Below are 25,725 nucleotides of genomic sequence, written 5' to 3' on the forward strand. Positions count from 1 at the left end.
AGAGAGAGAGGGGGGGAGGGAGAGGGGAGAGGGGAGAGGGGAGAGAGAGAGAGAGAGAGAGAGAGAGAGAGAGAGAGAGAGAGAGAGAGAGAGAGAGAGAGAGAAGAATGTGCAAGCCTCGGGAGCAAGCCAGTAAGCAGCACTCCTCCATGGCCCCCTGCTTGGGTTCTTACCCCCAGGTTCCTGCCTTAAGTCAGTGCCCTACATCAGTCCCTGTCTTAACTGCGCTGGCTGAGGATGATGAACTGGGATGTAGACGTGTACACAGAATAAACTCTGTCCTCCCTGTGTTGCTTTTGGTCATGGTGTCTATCATAACGACAAAAGCCATATTAGAACAGATCATTAAAAGCAGCCAATAAATATGAAATAGGTAGACAGGTCATTTTATTTGTTATGATTAAAATAGACATATAGTCTCAAAAATTACCCACCTCATTGACCTCACGATGGCCGTCCTGCTTTGTCTTCCTTCTTCTTTCTTTGGGCCTAGACATGCTTCTCCGTAAATTTTAATACAAATCTAGCAGAAAATAGAAATGGAGGGGATTCTTTTTTTAAAAAAAATCACTGAAATGTTTTTATTTTAAATTGTAGGAGTTGTTCTGTTAGGAGAAATCTATTTCAGAAATAATTAGCTTCACACTGAAGTCAAAGAAATAATCTATTGTGAAACTGAAATGTCTTTGGCAATCCAAGCTCGTAACAACATGTAATAAATATTCTTTCTATTTTCTGATCCTTGGTGGATGAAATCAATTAATATTCAGTCTTTTGTTAAAGTACGTGGTTTACTTTGTGACCAAATTTTTTATACCATATAGTAAAATGTATTTAAAATTATATAAAATATTATTGCGTAGAAAAGGGGGTGCTTTTTGAAGCAGTCACATCTCTAAACGTGTCTTAAGCTTATTTGCAGAGATTTAAATTTTTTAGTTTGTGACCTGAGTATAAAACATTACGTGGAATTTTAAAGAGAAATCATGATTGCTTCAGAATACATGCCTCAAACTCCAGAGAAGTAACCTACTTTTCCATAATTTTTGTTGGCTCCGAAGCCTGAGGAGGTGCCGTCCCGACAGTCCCTGTATTGTCTCTCAGCTTGAAGCCGGGTACCTAGGGAGTGAGTAGAGTCTGGCCAGAGCTCCCACAGGCTGTGGGTACAAGGCAGAGCTTGTGAAGGCTTGACTGTGCACACTGGGGCAGCTCCATACTCTTCAGCTCCTGTGGGCTTTCTAGACAGAAGTTAGAACCTGGCTGAACTGCCTGTCCTTAAGGAACATGCTTCTAGGTAAGTAGCAGGGCTCCCAGATGGCCGACGGGCTCTGTTCGGAAGCGATGGGAGACATCTCTGTCGGTGTACTTGGTTCTGCTTTTATTCCAGGCTGCTAAGGTCTCAAGCGGTGCTAGACGTGCTATAATTAGTACTGTTTATCCTGCCAGATTGTAGGTGATGCGATTCAACAATGGAGAACCACCTTAGAAACGTGCATCTCTAGTCCTGGCTAGTGTTCGACTTGTATTTTTTTAAAATTTCCATTAAAGAAAATATAATATCTTGGAATTTTGTTGATAGTTCTTAGAGACAGCAGTAACCTCAAGGTATAAATTGGAAAATGTCTTATATTTTAGAAAATACAGTGGGCTCATTTATTTTCTTAGCAAGCTCTGGTATATCTTTGGAAAGGTGTGAGTTTGCATGCCTATCTCATTAATATTTAAAGTAAGTGGAATCTTAAATTGTCAGCTTTGAAATTCATTTCAAATAGTGGAACACTGAAAGGTAATCGTCACCATGTTACACATGTTTAGTGATATTCAAAATTACATAGTATGTAAGCTAAAAATGTTTTAAAATTTAATACCAACATGCATCAGCCATTGTAGAAATCTGAGGAGCCTTTCCTATGAACATCAGATATAGGTGGTTTTCTCACGGTAGAGAAGGGCATAATTAAATTACAACCACGCTGGATGCTTCATAAACATTTTAAAATGCTTCATGGGTAGCTGCTTCCTTTACTGTCAAGTTAATACTGTAAAACAGTGGCTGAATTTTATGGCTTACATTATTTATTTGGAAAATCAACATTTTCCTAGCAGATTATATCGGTTAATAAAGGCTCCACACACACCTGGAATCCTGGGGAAACAGTGAAGACATCTGTAGTTGTTAGACCGTGTAGTTTCACGTTTGATGGTCGCACACAGGACCTGACCCATTGGAGCAAGTCCAGTCTTGGTATCGGAGCTCCTGGGAACGACTCTCTCAGAGATGGCTGACGATACGTTTGGGATGCGGTTAACGACGCTCGCGGTTTGTTATCTGACATCTCGTCAAAATGTTTAAATATGGGGGCCTCAATCTTTTATTGTAATTCTAAGCCTAACCCACCTAGGAGAGCACAGGGAAGTGAAGATAACATGTAAGATAATGACTGCTTTAGGATGTAGAGATGTGGTTTAATCCTGGTCCTGTGCCCTGCTCCTCACCCCTTGCTTATTGCCTTTATAAAATGTTTTCCCTACACTTTCCCTCTGCCCCCTCTCCGTTTTCCTGCCATGTTGCAGGCGGTGTGGACATGTGTAAAGGACATTAGAAACTTTAAACCTGAGCTTCTGGGACAGCGGTTATACTTATCTAAAGTGCCACCATTTTCTTTACCGTATCACAAAGCCCAATGCACACTTGTTTCAGGTCAAAGTCAGAAAGTTATGGGAGATACCCACCTCAAAGACATTTGTTAAAGGGGCCCTTCAGGTCAGATGCTCTCTGAAGTGATGGCTCACATGAAAAATCTCAAGGTATTTTCCCCTCGTCTCCATGGCCTGTCTATTCGCCCTAGGTTTTCTCCATTTGTTTGACCTAGAGAAGCCTGCAAACTTGGACTGACACCCCCACAAGGTGGCAGAGGTAGTAGAGAGGGAACGTGAGGTGACAGGAGTCTGGGTCCTCTCTCCTCAACATCAAGGGAATGGCCTCCCTTCATGCAACTCTTCCAGAGATGAAGGGACAGACATTGACATTTGCTGTAAGGATTACACCGGTGTGTTTATGGTGTAACACATGGAATACTTTACCATGTGAGTCAGCGACCACCAATTAATGCCTTAGGAAGTTAACAACCCCTGTCTGGGCTCTTAGCACACTTTTTCAGATTGCTGATGCATTACGAGTTTTACGAAATTATCTGTGTCAGTTTTCCAGTAAGAGGAATGAATAACTTTCCTGTGTGGCATTTGAGTCGAGCAGAGTTAACTCTGAATTATAGTTGTGAGCTGTAGTTTCTTCAATGGTTGAGCATACTGACCTCTGGGAGTAAAAGGTTTTATTTTATGCCGAGTGTGAAAGAAGCGTTTGTGAATTCATTTCTGTCTCCTATTCATACCTTGGTTAGAACAAGCCACGGTGTGGTGCAGTCTCTGGAACATTACATAAACCCACTTATTCTTGGCCACGGAGCAGTTGGGAATATGCAAACAGGCCTGAAAGGAACCAAACAGTAAATATCTTCATAGACAGGAAACCTAATATTTACACAACAATCAATAGGCCATGGTCACGAAGATGGCTTATGACTAAGTTTTCTTATTCTTAGCGGGTGGAAGCTAGGCTGGCATCCTCTCTGACAGGGCTGACTTGTGTCCATGTGTTTAACAGGACCAGACTGAAGCTCAGCTGTGACGGAGGCATGTTGGCATCCGTGGCTCCTTCTTCCCGTGTGCTGCTCCATATGGAATGTCCTCACATTCTCCTATCCCTTATCCATATGGTTTCCCTTAGTCGTGTATTCATGCTAAGATCTCATGATTATAGTGATTAAGCAAGATTTTCCATATCTGCATTTAGACATATTTACTTTAAACTAAAACCTAAAACCCCTAATCCCTAATTCCACAGTTACTAGTTATAGCCAGTAGGTGGGTTGTGAGATTTTGAAGGAAAAATAAGGTATTTTTTGGTGGGGAACATTCACATTACCCCCACCAAGCAAAACGTCACTCTGGGGGCAGGAAAGTCTTGTTTTTCTTATGTCTAAAGCTTGCATATCAAGCCTACAGATGTGCATGTGAACAGGCATGTGCCATGTCTGTAGTATGACAGTTTCATGGGAGATGCTTAAGGAAAAAAGTCTTTCTAAGAAGGCTCCTTGGTAGGGTTGTAAAACAACGAAACTAAAAGCAGGAAAATGTCACTGTGGGTGAAGTAAGAAAGGGAGGAATCTGTAAGCCTGTGGAGATGAATTTTCCCATGTTTTCTAAATGCGGTCAGTGCTGTGCCTGGAATCTACTTAGAAACTCTATTGAAAAGCAGCCATGTCTGTTAACTAAGGACCGACAGTAAGCTGAGCCATTGTAAGCCGGTTAGTAACAGGAGGGTTGTTTCCTATCAGTTACAGGCTTTTAAAGGTTCCATGCAAATGAAAATTTGATCTGGAAATTAAAAGTATTAATATCCATAAAAGGCAGAGGTTTCTCTGAAGTGTTAAACTACCTAAATAAAAGATATATTTCTGATATTCTGCAAAGCCAGTAACACATTCCTATTGGCATAAACCAAAAGCAGAAGCAAACTTAATTAAACTTCTGACATCTCTAGATAGGATATGATCTCTGTGAAATGTCTTGTGGTCCTGGTTCTGGTCCTTATAGTTCATTGAGATCTTTTCTTTGCACTATGCCATGCTTCCCTGTAACATAGCCTTCTTTCCTCTTGTGCCACGAAAATAGGTACTGCTTCCTGGTCAAATCCTTTGTGGGTGTGGCTTAAAATTAGCATTACGTCACTCTGCAGAGATGGCATTAAATCCCAGGATTATAAAGTTAATTGAAAAAAAATAGTGTGTCTTTAAACCATGGGAATTCTCATGAGGCAGGGTGAATTTTCGATTTGATGCTACCCTGTGGAAGACTCCGTTTCCTCAAAATGAGGGTCCGCAAACACTCACTCCTTGCCTCTTCCTGTCCCTCCTTCCTGTTTTTCCTGATGTTTATTCTGTTTTTGTGATGTCTGCCTGCCAATATTGTTTCCTGGTTAGTTTGCTTTCTTTCGCTTGGTGAAATTAATGCTATCACTTCCACTGATGAATATCCAACAGGAAAGGAAGGTGAATTAATTATAAGCGTTGTGATGTGGCAGATAGAATAACCCCTCTGGAAGGGCTGATGTATTCTCCCACGCCTAATGGTAATCTAATTTGTTGGTAATTTATCTCTTCAACCATGTTTTGACTTTCCTATAAGAGAAGTCGTTTAATGATAAACAGCCATGGAGAAATGTTTTCTATAGCACAGTGTGGCTTAGTAAATTTTGCCTCAGTGGGAGAAAACAGCCATTTGGGAATCAAAATTAAGAGACTGTTGTGTGCAGCCAACACATCTATCCAGCAGAAACAGTCCACAAAGTAGTAGAGTGTAAAATCGCACCCGTGAGACGATACATAAGACGTCTTAGCTTTCCAGGGAGCTGAAAGATCACCATTTGCCTGGGTAGACACAATCCTGAATTTCAAAATCATAGCAGAAACCAGGGGCTTCATTTATTATAAAATATATCAGCACAGAGTCTGTCTCCATATTCTTTAAAGGTTCTACTCTAACAGTATTCGGGGGACATTTTTGGCTGTAGGATGCCATTAGACTGAAAATTTGGGTAAAGAAACCATACCTACTAAATGACAACTGGAAAGTTCAGGAACACAATAGGTGTTCTCTAATGCATGAGTAACACTCTCAAGTCTACACACTGCTGCTCCCGGGAGAGAATCTGAGAGACTTAAAAGTGGTGGAAGACAAAGAGCTTTAGAACGGATGTGTAGATTTGAAATGGATCCCCTTTGACCACCGACGAGTGAAGTAATTTCCCCAAGTCTGGATGGCTGGAAGCAGAATAATTCGCACATATTGGAACTTGGAAACATGGCATGGAGAAGCGTTAATACTGTGTGTCCTCTGTGCACTTAGATAGGTAAAGTGACTTAATCAAGATGTCTCACCCAGGAAGGCTGGAATCAGAATGCAATTTTCTTTCCATCGTTTATCCTGCTGCCTTTTGTTTCAAGCGGGGTGCCTGGGGACCCTGAACTAGTGACAGACTCTGATCCCTCTGTGCATGGTCATGTGATTCCCAGTGCCCTGGCCCACGGTTATGTCTACGCTTCTATTGGCAATCCAAGATCTTCCTCTGTAATTTACTCACAAATTAGTAGAGCTGAACCTATGACCTCTTCAGCTGAAAAACTGGTTTTAATTCTGCTCATTCTTAAACCTTTTCCAATTTTCTGTGGAAATATTTCAAAAATGCTTTGGAGAAGCATTGCCAATTACTACTCATTCTTTTAGGAAGAATAGAGTGGCCTTAGATAATGCGGGAAGGCCCAGGCTAGTCTGAATTTGTTCACTAGCGGGGTAACAATTGCCCTGGCTGGTCACGTATTAGCTTTGGTTTCTCTTTCTTTGTGGCTCTCTTGGGTCATTTAGGATGCTGTAAGACACTGGGGGAAATAGAGATGGTTTGATAATTGATTTGTTCCCGCTGTGTCAGTTCTAAATCTCATCCACAGCAGCAGAGCCTAAGTCTGTTCGATGATGTATTAGACACGCATCTGACCAAACATTCAAAACATAATCAGTTCAGATTTTCAAACACAATTTAATGGCTCTCCGTACAGAGATGTGGGTGATGTATTTCAAAAAGATGAGCCACAGATATAGAGGTGCCTTCTCCCCACCCCGTTCCTGGAAGAGAAGAGAGAGGGTATAATTGCTGTGCCTGTTGACAAAGAGCCAAAACTGGAGGCCAGAACGGGGGCTGCTCAACAGGAGATGATTTTCTAGAAACATAGCACCTTAGGGAGTGACAAGGAGAGAAGCTGTGAGAAGCCCCCCAAGTTTCTCTCTTCATCTTCCTATTGGGTGATAGTGTTGTTCGTTAGAACACAACCTGAAGCCGGGCGGTGGTGGCACACGCCTTTAATCCCAGCACTCGGGAGGCAGAGGCAGGTGGATCTCTGTGAGTTCGAGGCCAGCCTGGTCTACAAGAGCTAGTTCCAGGACAGGAACCAAAAGCTATGGAAAAACCCTGTCTCAAAAAATCAAAAAAAAAAAAAAAAAAACAAAAAACACAACCTGAAGCCACAAGTGTTGAAATGCAGGAGAGGAAGGGATCTCTCGTTCATATCACTGACAGGGGGTGGTAAGGCTAGAGAAAGGGGTGTGGGGACAGCCACCCATCAGAACACTTAATTTCCTGAACTCATATGAGAGCATCTTCTCTCAGTCACATTTAATTTGACAGCAGTGACTTTCTGTTGACCTTTGGCACTCCATATTCTAGAGACAGAGTTCAGACTTTTTAGATGTTTTCTTTCAACTCAGGATCCGTTATGCATTTTTTTTTCTGAGACAAGATTTCTCAGTGTAGCCTTGGCTGTCCCAGAACTTGCTCTGTAGACCAGGCTGGCCTTGAACTCACGGAAATCAACCTGACTTTGCTTTGTTGATCCTGGAATTAAAGGCACGAGCCACCACTTCCCGACTGCTTAATACAGTTTTTAATGGTGATTAAACCAGCAGTGCACGGGGATAGTGAGATAAATCTATCAGACCCTGAAAGATGTGGTCCCAGCTGTGCTGCTACATTTTGACATGTTTTTGCTTGTTTGTTTTCTGGGAGGTGTTCTTTGTTTGTTCTTTGGGAGGGTGGTGGTGTTTGTTTTTATATAGTCTTCAGAGTTCTTTGGCATCAACTGCAATGAAGTACAGCCATCTGTGAGCTTATCTATAGCAGTTATAACCATGGATTCTGAATAAAACGGTTTCAAGCTTACTGTGGATTTAGGTAGGAGAAGACCCTGCTTTACTAGTTTTCTCACCAAAATTTTATTGGGTGCCTATTATAAACCAGGCCCTGTTAGATGGGCCCTGAGACTCTCCAGGTTAGCAAACAGAAGAGGCTCCTGTTCTTAAACACTTTATAACTCCTTTTCTCCACGAAATATAACGTCTTAGAGTTTAAGGACTCTCTTAAACATCCTTGATTTTCTCATACATTTGAGAGAGTGGTCCAGAGGGATCAGAGGACATTTTCTGATGCTGCGCTCAATTCTGGTGGGATGTTGGAAGCTGAACAATTAGTTCGTTTCATAGTATCATTTCCCTATCGCATTCAGAGATAATTTCTGAGTCTCTATTGCGGGTTGGTCTATGTAGCACTTGAGACATTAATGAGCAATCTTAATATCCAGAGGATTTCTCATCTAGCTAAGAAGATGTGCAAATAACCTTGATGACAAGGTAGCTAGAGTGGCAAAGGATGGTATTGCTTCGGAAGAGAGGAAGTGTTGTAGTGAGAACCACAGCCCCCGATTTCCGGGCTACTCAGTCAAGCCCCTCTCTGTGCCTTTTTTAGGAGTCCAGCAGTACTCGCTTATGAAGGATTATCTCACAGAATCCATTAGCACATACAGGTCAGCAGTTTCAAACACACATGAAAAGTTGCAGGTACAGGTTGAGAGAGACAACAGGACCTGAATTAAGATGCTCAGGGGAAATGGCAGTTTGAGAGCTCATCGTGTATGTAATTTATAACAGCACTGTTGCCCTCTAGTTTAGAAAGATATTCGTTAAAACTGTAAAAAGAGAAAACCAGTAAGCATGAAAAAAGTTGTCCTACTAGGGGACTGGAGAGATGGCTTGGCAGCTAAGAGCATTGGCTGCTCTTCCAGAAGGTCCAGGTTCAATCCCAGCACCATGTGGTACCTGACAAGCATATGTAACTGCGGTTCTAGAGGACCCAGTGTCCTGTCCTGACTTCTGAAGGCACTGCACATACAGTGCTGCTCAGATACATGCGCAGATAGAACACTCATAAACATAAAATAATAATAAGAGAAAAAAGTCACCCTACGAGTAGTTGGTAGTTGGTATTATTTGTGCTTCTTAAAAAGTAGTGAACCTACATTCCTTATAGCTTACTTGAAAAATTAGTGCCCTTATCATGCTTCTAAATCTATACCTTAAAATATTTTCTCTAAGTCAGTGTTCTTGTCTTTTTTATATAGTGAAAGAGAAGCTCAACACTTGTATGCTTTTAAATATTACAATATTTAAAATATTACAATATTTAAATATTACATATTGCCTCCCAAGTGCTGGGATTAAAGACGTGCACCACCACCGCCCGGCTGCTTGATGTGTTTTATTCAGTCTCCAGACACTTTTAAGTGGATGGCCTCTAAATATAATGCAGCATTCCTGATTTATTTTTCTAAAAGTTAGAACTTGTATTTACAGACATTTTAGATACTCAGTCTTCCTATTAACATTTTTAAACCAACCACTGACCTGCACTGGTTTGTATTTTAGAGGTCCTTCGCCCCGATATATTATTGAGCATTTTGTTTCAAAATGAAATGTAATTTACTTACTATGAAAAAGTAAGATTATTTTATTTTGGTTTGATTATTTTGAAGGCAAACCCCATAATTGGATGGTTTGCTAGATTTTTCCCTTGAATGGTCAGGAATTGTGGTAGAAAATGTGCACTCTGGAGACGTTAAAGACAGAATTGTTTAGAGAGTTGTGGGGTTTCCTCCTACATTGCACAGTTATTAACGTGCATCTTTTCGTCCTTGAGTTATGTCAGTTGCTAAGGGAAACAGCACTTTTTCATTCTGTTTGTCGTTGTTGATGCTGACGATAACACTTATGCATTTTCTTAATCAATACTTAAATAGTGTCAGGCCATGCCATTATTATGTCGGTTGTCCGGAGGCCTCGTCTCCTAGCTCTCCAGTGAGACAGGGGAAGGCCTGGTTGCCCGTCCTCCAACTCTAGTGCTGTGACACATCGACTTATAAACCAGTCGTAGCACCGTGTAGAAGCCACAGAGGTTTCTGTCTGGCTTTCTCATCCCTCTGGCTTACCAGTGTGCTTTGCTCCTAACACGGGCAGTGACATATCCACCTGATGTGGAATTACTGTAAGCTACAGATACAAACAGATGTCTGGAAAAGGTAGTGCGCCACTTTCAAAATGACAGGATTCCTCTTCCAGGATAAAATTCTACATATGTTTGCGCACACGTGACATCTACCATATTATCCCTATGGAATTTAGCAGTATCTGTTTACCCGGGGTTTTCGTTTGTCCTCAGATGTGCCTTATCTCTAATCATGGATGTTGCCTACTCTCATCTACATCAATTCTGGGATTTCCTTTGAATGGTAAACCCTATTTATTCATCAAGGATCCATTCTCCGTCACCCAGTATCCCAAGTATGGAGTCCTGTTAGAGCAGAGCTGATGTGACCAGAATTCCCTTTCTCACACTTCAAGTATACCCCTCTCCTCCTGTGTTAGTCTGCTCTGTGTTGCTGTTGCAGAATCAGAATACAGGACATATGTATGTTTAGCGCAGAAGTTTTGGAGGCTGAAAATCTAAGACTGGGAAGGCCTCTTAGTTCAGCCTTTAAGTAAGCGCCCTAGCCACCAACTGTGTTGTAGCAGGACAGGAGGAAGAAACAGAAAGAGACCCGTGCAGAAGGAACCAGCAAGAGAGATGGCTTCACTTCACAGCATCCCACTGTCATTGAGACTCTCTCTCCCTGAGACCAGCATTAATCCCTTTAACAGGTGGCTCCCTGACTAGCCACCTTCCAGAAAGCCTTGCCTCTCAAAGGTCCCTCCACCTCTTCATTGTCATCGGGAGCCCCAAGCTTTCAGACCACAGCAGGTTAAACCACGTCCAGCTGTAACAACCCTGTCTATCTGGGAGCATGCACATGAACCCCTGGCTCCTGCATTTGCCTGGCTCAATGCTAGCTGACCACTGGCTGTCTAATAGTGAACATCCTTTTCGCATAGCCGAGCAAAGTGACATCAGGATAAGGGAAGGCAAAGACTTCGAGGATGTAAAGGTATCATTGAGTCTACATGCCTAAGTTTTGATTTGATCTGATTTTACTAAGCTGCGTATGCCGTTTTCTCTTAAAGTACAGACTACTTGCCACCATGTGTGGAAGACTTCCTTATGAGCCACCTATACTCCACTGCCCCGCCGTGAAGTGAACGCCGTGCACCCGTGCAGATTCCTCTTACCCACTCAGGATCTGCCCTTCATCCCCCTGCCAAAGTTCTGATTCTTCATGCTGGGCAGGCCGCTCGGTTAGACTTTGGTCTCAGCCTGTTCAGCCTTGACATCCCCACCCCGCTATTATGCTGTATTGTGCTCGGCTCTACCTGTTAATCTTAGAAAGGGCTGGTTTAGGATAATGAAGGAAAGACTAGCATTACCAGAAGCATTATCTGCCACTGTTTTAGCTCAGATAGCTATGGAGGGGGAATAAAATAACGCCATTTCCTAAATAATTGGGTGATAGATATGCCACCTACCTTGGTCTGGTCATTGCTTACCATGTTCATGAAAGGAAAGGCACACTGCATCCCCTGATTGTTTATAATAATGTGTTAATGGAAAATAAAGTTTTGAAATGATGATTAAATCCTAATTATTGTGCATCCTAGACCAGCCCCCTTCTCTTTGCTGAGTCTCTCCTTGCGTCTGTGAGTATTGTTACTTCAGCAGACTAGCTAACCCTTAACTTAGGAGCCTTACAGGAACCCTTGCAAGTTTCTCTGTGCCTGGGCTATCTTAGCTACATTCTGGCTTTGATTGTTCTGGGGGCCTTTGTTTCCTTTGTTCTTTTTGGTCCTTGCCGTGGCTACGGTGGGAAACCTCGCTGCAGCACAATAACCGCAAGGGCAGGAGATGGTCATCTTTGATCACCTGTTAGCTTAGAGCTCGGAAACCGCTGGGCAGACTTGGGGGACCAACCTGAAGTGGTGGAAAGGAAAGATCAGGTTAGACACCAGAGCATCCTTAAACTTGCTAGCTTTCCGAGTGCCTGTCATCATCAGTATTTAGTCCTGTCTACTAGGGAAAAAAAGGGCAGTTTCCAGTCCACTTCAAGAAAAATGGGAACAGATTGGCCTCAAACACTGTGTATAAGAACTAATAAAGGTGTGATATTTGGGAAAGAATGTGGGGTGAAGTGGTGTGTGATGCAGAACACAGGTGATGAGCTGATGGAGATTCCAGGGGACACCTGACTGTGACTTCTGTCCCTATAAGATTTAGAGATTAAGCTAGTTGGTTTGAGACAGGGCTTCCAAGGAAAAGCTCACAGGGTGAGGAAAAGCTTGAACTGGGGCCATGAAGTTAGGAAAGGAAGGCACTGTGGACACCACACACAGTGCTAGGCTGATATTGTTTGGGTGTCTGTGCAGTGCAGTGGAGAACCTCCGAACTATCACTCCTTAGATAACCATTACTAAGATGCCCTTCAGGTATTGCCAACTAGGCAGCCCTCAGTCAGGATCAGGCCCTGGTCTCGTGGAGGACATGGGTACGTAACAGAGAGATGCGTGGTCGCCTCTTGAGTCTGACTGAGGGTTATCTGACAATGGCATTTGACTTCATCAGCGGTCCCCAGACTTGGGGAAGAACTGGATGGGAACCAAGCCTGAAACACTCGGCAGTTTTCAGCCACACTCTTAGCTGTCAGTGTATCTCTTCTGGGAGGCCAAGAAACACAGTGCATGCTTCTTGGGAGGGACACTCATGACAGACTTTCCCTCGTTGGTCTTGAAAGCCTGGTAGAGTGGAGGCGCAGAGAAGAGGCGCGGCATTTTAATGTTTTCACAAGCTGCTAATGCTCTGATTCCTGACAACAAGGGGAAAAAGGCAGGCATGGCTGTGCACGATGCCTACCACGAGAACATCAGAGGATGGAGACAAGTAGATCCCAAGAGCTTACTGGTCAACCACCCTGTCTGAAACAGAAAATTTTAGAAAATTGTTAGGGAGAGGCCCCCACTCAAGGGGACGAGGCTGTAAAAGAAAACAACGTTCCGCTTGGTTACATGTCACGCTCACAAGCATGCAGCGCACATACATACACAAATCATGCATATTTATACTGGGCAGTATATTTGGTATATAATTCTTTGACATACACATATGTATTTACATACATACGTATGAACACATGTGTGTTTATGTGTGTCTGCAAGAGATCTCTGTGACTCCTTCATGCCTAATACATTCTACCTTTTGACTCTTCTTTCAGTTCAATATTATTATAATATATTCCTGTCATTCTTCATTTTGATTCTGGAACAGTACCAGATTTCCCTATCAACAGGAGTCCTCTGAAGTTAGCTTAGTTGCCACTGGCATGAGCTCTCAGTTTGAGCATGTCCTCTGTGGTGCATCTAGCCAAGCATCCAGACACTTCCGCCCCGACTCTTGCTTTTCTCTACCAAGGGGCCTGGTTTCCGTTAATGGGGAATGATCTTCAGAAACTCAGATCTCATTGCTACTGGACTCCTTCTGCTTCTAGCTTATCAGTAGGTAGCAGCATGCACACCTGCTCACGTGCACACGTGCGTGAGTACGCACACACACACCCCTCCCTTATCTGCTGTGTACATACGTGTCTAGTATCCACAGGATGGAACCAGAAGCAATGAGTCTCTAAGGTCCTTCACTTGGTGGGTTCTTCTCCTTCTGCCACTCCATGTTTGTAGCTGTAGTTCCCTTCCACCAAGTGAGAATCTTGGTACATTACAATATCAACAAGTCTGCTTATGTGTATAGTCCTGCAATGAACTCAGACGTATCTGATATCTGTTACACCAAGACCACTATCAACAGTACACTGTCAGCTCAAAATTCCCTCAATTTCTTTTTGGCCTTAGAATGCATATCTATCTAGAGTTAGAATACTTTTAGAGCAAATATATGTAAATTATTTCATCAGTTCTCGGTTTGTTACAGGTTTACAGTTTGCTGTTATGGCTTTAATTTTAATTTACTGTGACATTTAACATGATATCTAGCCTCTTAATGAAGCTTAAGTGCCCAGGACAGTATTATTAACTGAAGCACAACATTACATGGAAAAACTCCAGAACATATTAATCTTGAAGAATTAAAACTTTATTCTCATTGAGTTTTAAATGTAATCTATTTTAAAAACCACTTTCCATTTCCTCTTTCTTTCTTTCCTTTTTTCTTTCTCTCTTTCTTTTTTGGTGATTTAATCTATTTTGAATGTATAAAGTAATTTTGCTTTTAAATATAAAGAAAGAAAATTTTTGCATGTCTGCCTAGTAGAAAAACCCAGGAAAACCTTGTGCTGTTACCATATGCAAGGTCTCTTTGGAAAGGGCAAGCATCTATTTTTCTCCTAGAGCTGGCGGATAATTTCATATTTATTAATTCCCCCAACTTCAAGAAAAGAGAACACTTTTAGGCTTACTAACACTGAAAGGCAATATACAGCAGCGGTGATTGGCAAACCACCTCTAGAATAGGAGGCCAAATCTGGTTCTCATCCCACCCACACCTTCTGGTTGTACTAGGTTTGTTGTTACCCTGTCTCTCTGCATCTGGAAGCTCAGTACCACCGCCATCTTGAGGTGCCACAGAGCACTTAACTTGGTGTCTGACGGCTAGGTAGCATGCACCAGAAGACTCTTCCCTGGGATCTGTGTGTTGAGTGAATCTGGAACTATATTCTGGATCCTCAGAATTGCTAGTAGGTTTTAAACTCTCTCTCCTTTCTGTCTTCTCTCTTTATTTCTTCTCTCTTCTCTTTGTTCTTTTGACATATGAAGAACAATTATGACTTCGCTAGAGCTTCTGGCTTTGGAAATGGCCTTGTCCTTTTAAAATAACTGAGAAATAATTTCTGTGAATCTATAATTTGTAGCAAGTTAACCATTCTTTCAAGTATTGCTGTGAAAACTACAGAGACTAAAGCTCCAGGCTTTCGCTTGTGTCGGGGAAGTGTGGCCACAGGGCCATACATTTGTATATATTAACCACAATAACATATCTTAACCCAAACTGGTTAAAACCAACATTTTCCTCTAATTGACTTTACCAAGGCTTTAAAAGAAAATTATAGATGGTACTATTGTTGTTTATTACAGTCAGATACTTTCAAGGTAGTGCAAAATTATTCAGTAAAGAATAGGCAATAAGCGGGATGGTGGTGGCACATGTCTTTAATCCCAGCACTCAGGAGGCTGAGGCAAGCAGATCTCTGTAAGTTTGTGGCCAGCCTGGTCTGAAGAGCAAGTTCCGGGACAGGCTCCAAAGCTACAGAGAAACCCTGTCTCAAAAAGTGGGGGGGGGGGGCAATAAGTAGAGACTGCTGGCATCAGGGGTAGCTTTACGTGCAGGAGACCATGGCTTGAAGAGTTGGTGAGACACACACACGTTTGCAGCTGCTCCTCTGTGCAGCTAGCACAGTTAGGCTATCGCCAGCCTTCCCAGGAGTGAAGGACTTCTAAGGCCACCCTAGGCTTAGTTGTTGCGCCCAGCAGGGACAGTGGCCATGCTCCATTATTCATGCTGTGCCAGCCTGCAAGTCAGTAGAAGAGAAATGATGGATGAAATGCACACAGCCAGAGCAATGCACAGAAAGCCCAAGTCACTGAGCTCGCAAACGTGCAACTGGGTGATTTAGTTGATCTCTTGTCAAAACTGCGAGTTCTCTGCAGGCAGAATGGACATTACGGGTGCACACAGTTACAAATCCATCTCACATTCTCTCTCTCTCCCCCTCCCTGCTTCTCCCTCTATCGCTCTCTCCCCCTTACTCCCCATCCCCCCCCTCTCTTGCGCGCGCTCTCTCTCTCTCTCTCTCTCTCATTTTTGGATGGGAGTTGTGCAAAATAAGAACAAAATTTTGTGTGATTTTCTAGAATAACATCCATGGGTAATGCACAGATCCTGGCAGCTCAGCCGATATGAACGAGCTTGTGCACACGGTCACACGTTACTATACATTCTGACCACCAAGAACCAGAGAGAAGGCTAGGCTAGTTAGCTACTACAGTGAGCGTATGGATTCTGTTTTCTCTGTGACATCATTTGGTCATTATCAGAAGAGGAGATCAAAGGGTAAGCAACCAAATGTAGGAGTTGGGTAGTAGATTTGTAACAGTATGTTATATATAATTCACTTTTTGTGGTATTTTTCCAGACATTTTGCATTTATAATTTGCTGTGGTTTTTCAATCAACATAGATACTCTCTTTCTTGCTTAATTTTCTATTTCTAATTTCATAGCCATTGTCTAAAAGATACCCTCCCCCTAAACTGCCTAGACTTTAACTCTCTTAAAACCTGGACTTACTCCATTGTGTACCCATAAAGTGTGTACTCATAATAGGCCCATGTATGGTGTAAGACTACCAATGCGGGTTAGGTTATATGTGAGCAGAATATATTTATTTCATACATTTCATGTGAGATATAATAAGTTGGCAAATTTTGCTGTAATAAATAGAATTCCGAATGCTGGTAGCCAGTTCCTTCTGCTTCAGTTGTAGTGAGTGCTCAGAGTCTGTGGTGAGCGGGGCAGAATCAGCTTCAGGATGAATGGAGACCCTTCCTGCCTTGCTCCTCAGAAAAATGTTGTCCTAGGGCTGGGTCAGGAAATATTTAAGAGCATGGAATACAATAAAAAGTACGCAAGCTCTCATAAACTGCTGAGGCTATGGCCAAAAGATATAGGAAAGAATTTGAGGGAATAAAAAAAGTAATCACTGCAGGGCTGGGAATACAGCCCTGGAGTGTTTTCCTGGAATGCATGGGTCCTAAGTTCAGCAAAACACACAAACAAACACACACACACACACACACACAAGGTGCAGGGGAGTAGCTGAAATTTCCTCTAATTTAGCAGATATGGTAAAGTCCATGATTTGGCCAATTTCAAGTTCTTAATGGAGTGATAATGAATGTAGAGTTGGAAAGAGATGAGTATACGTTAAGAGCATTGAGCCTCTCCAACAGCTGAATGTAATGTAAGGCTGGGCACAGCTTAACGATAGACCGCCTGCCTATTCCAGCCAGCACTGGGAAAAGGAAGGAACACGTAACAGACCTTAACATATTCTTCCAATTTCACAATATCCTTGGGGAGATTGTCTCTTCTCTTCAAGATGAAGTAGACACTCTGAGAGGAAGGTGGTTCAACAGTTAAGGAGAAGGATGAAGCTGATCATCTTCTCAAAAGTCTTCCTGCCCAGGTTTCTATAATTAGTTCAAATTGCGGGTTTGAGACACGGTGTCACAAACCTGCCAGGGACACACTAAGCTTTAATTTGGCTGGATATTAATTGGTAGGCTGGCAAGTTAATGTGATACAATTACTGCTAGAATAGAGTCTTTGTTTCTGCAAGGTGGAGCTGTCTGTCCAATGGGCTCTGGCTTTGCAAAGACATAGTAAGAATTAAGTGTTGTCTCAGAATTGTAACTTTCTTATTCTTCTCCTAGAGAATGTGGAAGGCCAGCCAAGATATTTCTGGCATGACTAACCCTAAGGGAGATGTTGGCAAATTGGGAATGTTTCCATTCATTGATTATACTTAAACAGATTTATTAATAGTAGCAGCATTATATTTTTCTTTAAGCTAAGCAGTTGGCATGGTCTCAGCTAATAAAAGAAGTTCTCTCCTCTTGGTTTCTTGGGTAACATTTTTTTCCTGTATGGAAATCTAAGATTAAGGTCATCACTGACTATATAGTAATAAGGCAGCTTTTAGAATCACTAAGTCATATGATACAGATATTTTTCCATTTTATTGTAACTGAAGTTAAAATGAAGCTGACTTATAAATCAAGCCACTTTTTAGAATCTGAAGACTCTAGTGCTAAAGGCCTTGGGAATTTGATTTACGTATGTAGGTCAATATGTTCCTACTGAGAATACAACTCGGGATGTGTCTTCCTCTCTGGGGGAGAGTTTCATGAATCATAATCCAAATATTTTGGATTGCTGAGCAAATACTGGAAGATCAGAAGCCACATGCTGTACCAACCTCCCCAAGCTGAGTGTGGTGTCATCTGGCTCAGTCACCTTTGCTCTGTGAAGAAGAATTTTCCTTTAGACAATTAAAATAGTTGCCTCTTGGGGAAATTCCAGCTTCCCGTTTACTTAAAATGCTAGTATTTATATCGAATAAATTTAGTAGGTCATAAAAAGTATATTTTAAGAAATGTCATGAAGAGCTGGAGAGAGGTGAAGAGCACTGGCTGCTCTTCCAGAGGTCCTGAGTTCAATTCCCAGCAATCACATATTGTCTCACAACCATCTGTAATGAGATCTGGTGCCCTCTTCTGGCCTGCAGATACACACACACACACACACACACACACATCTAAAAGAAGAAAATGTCATGGAACAAAATAGAATAGAAGATTTTTAGTGTCACTCTCAAGAAAGGAGTGAATCATTTTTGTTGAAGAAAATGTTAATTTCAGGTATGTTGTGCATGCATCTATGATATGTATATATTCTGAACTGTAAAGTAAAATTTATTTTTGAGTTATAGTGAAATGTGATTAGAAAGGTGATGCTTTTAAATGTGCAGAAAAGTTATTGAAGTAAAATAGCTATCCTTTCTGTCATCCATGTAAGTATAATAAAACTGTATTCACACTAGTCAAGCTTCTGGAAATGTGTGTGTGTTCTTAACAAAATCATCCCTGATTGAGAGTGTCGTGGAGTGGGGAGTCTGGTTAAGCCTCGGTGGGACAAGAGAGATCCTTATACCAGATAGGTCTTTGTGGGGACAATGCATTGTCTGTTTTAATTTTATTCTTCATGAAGCAGGAAGGGTAACATTACATGTTCCATCCATCTGCCCAAATATCCATATGCAATTGTGTATTTATCATGTGCTATGTCATTGGCCCTATTATCTGAACTTAGGTTTCAGCAGTGTAGAGGGCAGAGGCTTTGCCACTGGGCTCTCGTTTCTCAGCTTCCTCATGCCTCACACAGCTACTCTGTGCTAGGTAATTATTGTTATAAGTGCTGATGGCTAAATTCTGCCCCCCTGTGCTCTTTACCAGTTATTATCCATCTGCTTATACTTGTCCATATTTTGCCATGCACAAAGGTTTTGCAGCATGGTGTATCATGAGTAAGTAGAAAACTAATGCTGAATTATATGTAAAATAAATGATCATAATACATGGGAACAAAAGCATTTGCATATGTACATAAACATGTACATCATGAAATAAGGAAGCCCAGGGAAAAGAATACCATAAATGATCAAAGGATAAATTCCTCTGTGGTTCTCTCTTTGGGGCTCGCTCATTCTGGCCCCTGAACTTTCCAGTAGGCAAGTAAAAAGAAAATTGTCAGGTTCACATTTCCCCCTATCACATAGAAAGAGCCAGCCTCGGGAAAAATGAAGTGTTCCCTGTACACACAACAAGAATGTGTTTCTCACATGCAACTTCACGTGAGACCGGGAACATCTGAGCTGGGCCGTAACGCAGCAGCGCTCGGAAGAAACCGGCAGTGGGATTTTAGTTCTGTATGTCTGGATAAACAACGGAGGCTTTATGTTAAAATGCAATGAAACGAGTGTGCCAAAAGACAGAAAGTAACGATCCAACCAGATAACACTTTGCCACTCCGAAGACAGCAGGTAGAACTTGGAAAAGAAATTCTCAAGCCATCCTCCTGAAGTGCCTGCTGTCTCAACCAAGTTTTTAACTGAAGTCGATACAGGGGCCTCGGAGACAGGCACTCAGTGCTGGTGCCTCATAGCAAATTCTGTTGCTTTAGAGAAAGTTGTGATTAGGGTGATTAGGGTGTCTGGTCAGTGCTGTTTGGTAGAAACCAGCCCTGACCAGGCTTCTCTGGTAGGGCAGAGAAGCCACTGAACCTCCCCACAGTTACAGCCCAGTCTGCAGTGCTGTGCTAAAATAGAACACAACACTTTTCCAGACTAGTTTCAAACCTAGAGAAACGCTTTTTACCAATGTTTGCTTTGCTTTGTTCTTTTCCTAATGATGCCAGTCACCAGGTTCTACTCATATACTGGAAATCTGAGGGAAAAAAAAAAGAAAACTAACATGATTCTTGTTTTTCTAATTTCTTATGTCTGAAAATCCTCTTGGTTTTAATCCAAAATCCACAAGCAAATTGGGGCTGAGCTGGACAGAGAGTCTAGTGTCTGAAGCAGCAGACAGAATGAGGACAGTCAGGTGGTCATCAAGTGTCTTCTGTATACAGAGATGACAGCATCGCTTCCCCAACTTGCCTTTCCATAGCAGCCAACATCCCAATAGGGACCACAAAGTAGATGTGACAGAAGAGATTCCAAACATCAGCTTGAGGTCTGAGAAGCCAGGGATAAAACGCTGGTGATAAGTGAAGCGGTTGGCCAAGTAGGGTAGCACACACTGTTAATTCAGGGAAGCTGAGGCAGGCAGTTCTCTGTAAGTTCAGTAAGAAAGACAGTCTGACCTACATGGATTTGCAGACCAAGCAGCGTGACACTGTGAGACTGTCTCAAAGAAAAGGAAAGTTTGGGGTTTGGGCCTCAGGCTAGACTTGAGCTATGCAAGGATGACGGGGTCTCTGAGGAGATGGGATGAAGACAGCTATGCTGCGGTGACCACGCCAGTTTCAACCTCTGGCTCCTCGGAAGGAAAGGAAGGCTTTAAAAGTGAGATAGGGTTAATATTCAGGGGATGGAGGCAGACTTGTCTTGGTGAGTTCAAGGCCAGCCGAGCCTGCATATTAAGACCCTCACCTCAGGAGAGATAGAGAGAGTAAGGAAGAGGGAATAAGAAGAAATGTCCTCGGTGATGCTCTGGCCACCCAGAGGCATAACATTTACGAAAGTGTAGAAATAATTAATTATTAGGCTGCCATTATATTTCTGAAGTACAGTTGTAGGTATCAGCCCAATGTCAAAGGAAATTTAAGATGTTTGTCTAATGGTGTCTTAAGTAGGGCCTAAAACCTCTTTTTGAAATGATTGTAATTTATTTGTCTAATAATTAGAGTTTAATTGTGAGCCAAGATGCTGTTTGTGGTGGTCATATGAAGGTATGTGCATATGATCAGGGAGCCCACAGAATCATGGAGAGCCTGTGGAATCCAGGTCAGACACTAGAAAAAGCAAAAGGAACCAGGAAGCAAGAAATACAGCAGAAAGTCACACCACGACCCTGTCTGCTAAACGCAGGACTGTTGATCCCAGTGATCCCTGTGTGTAGTTCTCTAAGACTACAGCCCCCCCTTCCTGCAGCTCTTCTGCTTCTGGCCCGTGGAGACTGGTTCCCTGTCCTTGTCTCTCGACAGTACTCATTCAATGTTGAAGGGATGCGTGAGCATGGTCACCCATGCCTGCCATGTCCACTTTTAGTATCAGAGACAGAGGGTGGGAGTTAGGCACTAGCCTGGTAGATAGAGTGGGTTCAAGTTCAGCCTGAACTACCCAGAAAGAGACCCTGTCTTAGCGGGAAGGAAAGAAAGGGAGGATTGGAAGGAAAAACAAGTTGGTGATGTAGCATAGGTTAAGCTAAGTCTTGCCTTAGGTTCAAGAAATGCTGAGAAGGTGAGCCAAGCTATTTGATCCCTTAGAGTAGGAAATGGACTTTGTCTCCCATCATGCCTTACAAGGTCCAGAATTTGTCAGAGACCCTACTCCTTAGATTTCAGGTGTCCTATAACATGCAGGCAATATCTACTAAAATTTCCTTTTAATATTTCATATGTTTGTGAATCTGTGGGTGATTTTTTTTGAAGCTAAATCCTTAGGAAAAGACAATCCAGTCCTTCTTAACTGTCTAATCCAGTTTGAATACTGCAGTGCTAACCAGGATGGAACACAAGTAATTCATGGGAATGTCATCATTCTTCATGCTGAGCTACCAGCATTTTAAGATCTGACGTCAAATATATTCTTTTGCTGGTGCTCTGTTTTGTATAGAATAATTGAAAATAAATCTAAATGTTCAAGACTTTGTCACACATATGATATGCCCTCCACCCGCTCCCCCAAAAGTCATGACCGTGGCCATCGAGCACAGATTGGCTCTCCCGGGCACCAGCTGGGTGGGCTTGTCTCTCTGCACCAGGCACTCTGCCAGCCACTCCTGTGTTTTCCACAGCTGCGGCCCCTCCTGAGTGCAGGCCAGCCCTCTCTGTCTCTCGCTCCCTGACAATTCCAGTTACAGGGAATCTCGCCAGAGCACACTCTGGTGTGGCAGTTGGACAAGTAGGGGCAAGGAGAGATTATCCAACTAGTTGCGATGAAAACCCCTTAATCTTACACATGCCGCTTAAAATAACGCCACCCTGCATGGACAGAATGGGAACCAAAATAACTCTCCCTAGCTTCAAAAATACAGAGTTAGTACCAAAATAATTTCTCAAGCCCTTCTTGAGAGGATGCCTTCCCAAGCCACCCAAGCCTAAACTTAGAAAATAAGGTTTATTTTTAACTGTGGTACCTCTCTGAGCTATTCCAGGCGGCTTTTCAGAGGGATTTTCCAGTGTCATTAAATGCCACAGACAAGTGTGTGCTGCACAAAGCTGAATTTTGTCTGTGGTACCAGTAAGAATAAATCCAAATAACTCCAGGGGCTTGTTGTTCATCACAGCAGCCCAGAGCAGGCTGAGAGATGCCAGGGCACTGATGGCCTGATAGAGATGACCCTGAACTAGTTCTGGGACTGAGATGTTACATGACATTTTTATTAATGGTTCCATGTCTGGATCTGATTCATTCCTAGCCGTGAGCCCTTGAGTCCTTGGTAATTTGCATACATGCTCAGAACTGGGCTGATTTTTCTTTAGTTCAGCATATTTTGCATTGTAAGAGAAGAAGGCAAACAGGCTTCTGGTAAAAAAAAATGGTGGTTTGAATGATGAGCTACTGCTTACAGCTAGAAAGTTTCTGCTTATGACACCACGGAAGATCTAAAGATCCTGGGAAATCGGTGGCTTCGGTCTGTCTCATACGTAGCCACATGCCATATGTCAACATTATGGCCCTCAGCCATATAAATGGCAATGATCTCAGAAGATAAGCACGGCAGGAATGCATTCCTCATTTGTCTGTGGGGATGCTGGTGTAGGGAACACTTCTGTGTACCAATTATATTGAGTATAGCATCTGCAATTAAGTACGAGATATGCTTTATAATTATAATTTCCTCTACTATACCTTTGTTATTCATAGGGTGTTCTAGTTATGAAACCAACTTCGCATACTATAAAGCAATATGTCATATTTTGTCAGCAGCAGTCTCATAGATCTTTTTACCTTAGCTCTTGTTAGTCAAAGGCTAAGTTGAGCTTTTTACCCAAGCTGCTTTGGTTTTGTTCACACTCAATGTTCACCCACAATAGCATTGTCTAAGGACACATTCTCAGGAGGCCCATGATCACGTGGCACATGATTGTGTAATTGTATAGTTTTTATAACATTCATGGGCACTGAGCACTTCCTGTCACCAAACCAATGCATTGTTTATCATGGAGCGGACATTCCGAACATTGCCATCAGTGGCCCAAACAAACAGTCCCTTGTGTTGTTTTCAAAGTGATTTTGAAACTGCACATTGTTCTAGAACAGCGGTTTCAACCTTTGAGTTAGAACCCCTTTGGGGTTTGAACAGCCCTTTCACGGGGTTACACAGATGTTTAAATTACTATTTATGATAGCAGCAAAATTACAGTTAGGAAGTAGCAATGAAATAATTTTATGGTTGGGGGTCACCACAACATGAGGAACTGTATTAAAGGGTTGTAACATTCGGAAGGTTGAGAACCACTGTTCTAGAAGGTGATATCCAGGATCTGAACTGAAACTGATAGTATGACCACAAAACACAACCCCATAAGGTACACTGGGAAACAAAATCCCATGAGAGTCCCTAATCTTTATCTTACATGTCCCCTCGACAAAGATAACAATACTCTTCACTAGAAGGAAAGTAAGGAGAAAGGGAACCTGGGAGCTGTGGCAGAGCCAGCTCTTGTGGGTTGAGAGAGAACAGAGATATTTCCTCCCAACTTTACACTGTCATGTTGATGATGGCTTGACGTTGCCTGAGGTGTGAACATTTACACTCCATACACTGGCATTGCTACAAGTTCTAGAGGAACCCTTTGTATCAGTTTTAAACGGATTCTGACTTGTCAAAGGAGGATAAGCTCGAGTCTGACTCATTTTATACACTAAAAATACTCAGGTTTGGAGTGAGAAGCACTCTAAAAGTTAACCAGCAAGCATTTGTTCACTGTGCAGGTCTTTCCACCCTAGTTAGTTGTCATTTCACCCAATGAGAGTCACACGAAATTGAGATTATTTCTGACTGCATAAATTAAAGAAGCTTCCTAGAGACAGAGCTATCTCAACACATCTTAAAGAGTCAGTATGAGACTTCCCTTTCAAGGTGTTTGCCATATGGCACTGTGAGTTCCCCAAAAGAGGAAGTTCTGTGTTGATGGCATCTTCAAAGCTGAACTGATATGAATTGCTACAAGATAGTGGTTTATTACTGGGAGTTAGGCCAAGAACTGTGAGGACATGGTATCCAGAAAGCTCCAAGGGCCTGGAGTTCAAACTACTAAGTCTGTGGATGGGCCTGATGATATGTACTAGAGACCCTGTTCACTACTATGTCAATAGCATCAGGGAGTTGTGCTGCTTACACAAGTGTACTGGGCATCAGTCTAAAGAGCATGATACTTTTGGACCGGAGCATTAATACTTGCCTTACAGAAAGCCCCTCTGTCTTAGTTAGGATTTCTATTGCTCTGAAGAGACACCATGACCATGGCAACTCTTATAAGGAAAACATTTAATTGGGGTGGCTTAAATTTTCAGAGGTTCCGTCCATTATTGTCATGGTGTGGCATGGTGACATGTAGACAGACATGGTGCTGGAACAGGATCTGAGAGTCCTTATGTCTTCATCTGCAGGCAACAGGAAGTGAACTGAGACACTGGGTGTAGCTTGAGCATATGAGACCTCAAAGCTTGCCTCCACAGTGACACACTTCTTCCAACAAAGCCATACCTCCTAATAGTGCCACTCCCTCTGGGAGCAATTTTCTTTCAAACAACCACACCCTCCATGACCGTGTGAGCATTATGAAATCCAGAAACAAGATCATACCTCACATCACTTCAGAATAGAAGGTAGGAAGTCAGAGGTGCCTACTATGACCTAGTCATTTCCTACCAGGCCTCCTTAGAAACTGTCTGGATTCTGGATGCTACTGTTTAAAAGACATTTAATGAAACCTTGTATAAAGACAAAAATAGAATCCATATGTGTAGACAGAAGTTTCTATGGCCCAGTCCCATTGCTGTTCAGTCCCAAAGAAGCACATCAAGGCTTATATTAATTATAAACTGTTTGGCCTATTGTTCAGGCTTATTACTAACTACCTCTTACAACTTAAATTAACCAAAAATTCTTATCTATGTTTAGCCATGTGACTTGCTATCTTTTCTCAGTAAGGCGTTCTCATCTTGCTTCCTTTGCTTCTAGATGACAAAAGCATCTCTGCCTTTATTCTTCACAGAATTCTCCTTGGTTGCCCCACCTGTACTTCTTGCCTGGATACTGGCCAATCAACATTTCACTAAACTAGAGTGATAAATCTTTACACTGTACAAGAGCATTATCCCACAGCACATACGTGTGTTAGAACTGAGCAATATTGCTTTCATAGTGTTCACATTAATGTCGTTTGTTAATTTATATTTTTGTTGATATTCCAAAACTTAGCCTCAATCACAAAAGTCAGGAAAACTTAACCAAAGTGAGTTTTACAGTTTTAAGCATATGGAAATTCTACTCAAGAGACACTA

General features: G+C 42.3%; 1 protein-coding gene across 8 annotated transcripts in view; it reads left to right on the forward strand.

Annotated features, from left to right (window-relative positions):
- The window catches only part of Znf385b (zinc finger protein 385B), a 352,707-nt gene that overhangs the window by 170,784 nt on the left and 156,198 nt on the right, over positions 1-25,725 (forward strand). Inside the window, exon 1 of one of the 8 annotated variants that reach the window (XM_075984773.1) lies at positions 18,321-18,346. The exons of the other annotated variants lie outside the window; for them this stretch is intronic. Within the exon in view, the coding sequence (XP_075840888.1) occupies positions 18,334-18,346 (13 nt within the window). The 5' untranslated portion in view covers positions 18,321-18,333. Of the gene's footprint in view, positions 1-18,320; positions 18,347-25,725 lie in introns of those variants that run through there. 8 annotated transcript variants of the gene reach the window in all.

The sequence above is a fragment of the Microtus pennsylvanicus genome, chromosome 9 (assembly GCF_037038515.1).
Source record: "Microtus pennsylvanicus isolate mMicPen1 chromosome 9, mMicPen1.hap1, whole genome shotgun sequence".
NCBI classification, from domain to species: domain Eukaryota; kingdom Metazoa; phylum Chordata; class Mammalia; order Rodentia; family Cricetidae; genus Microtus; species Microtus pennsylvanicus.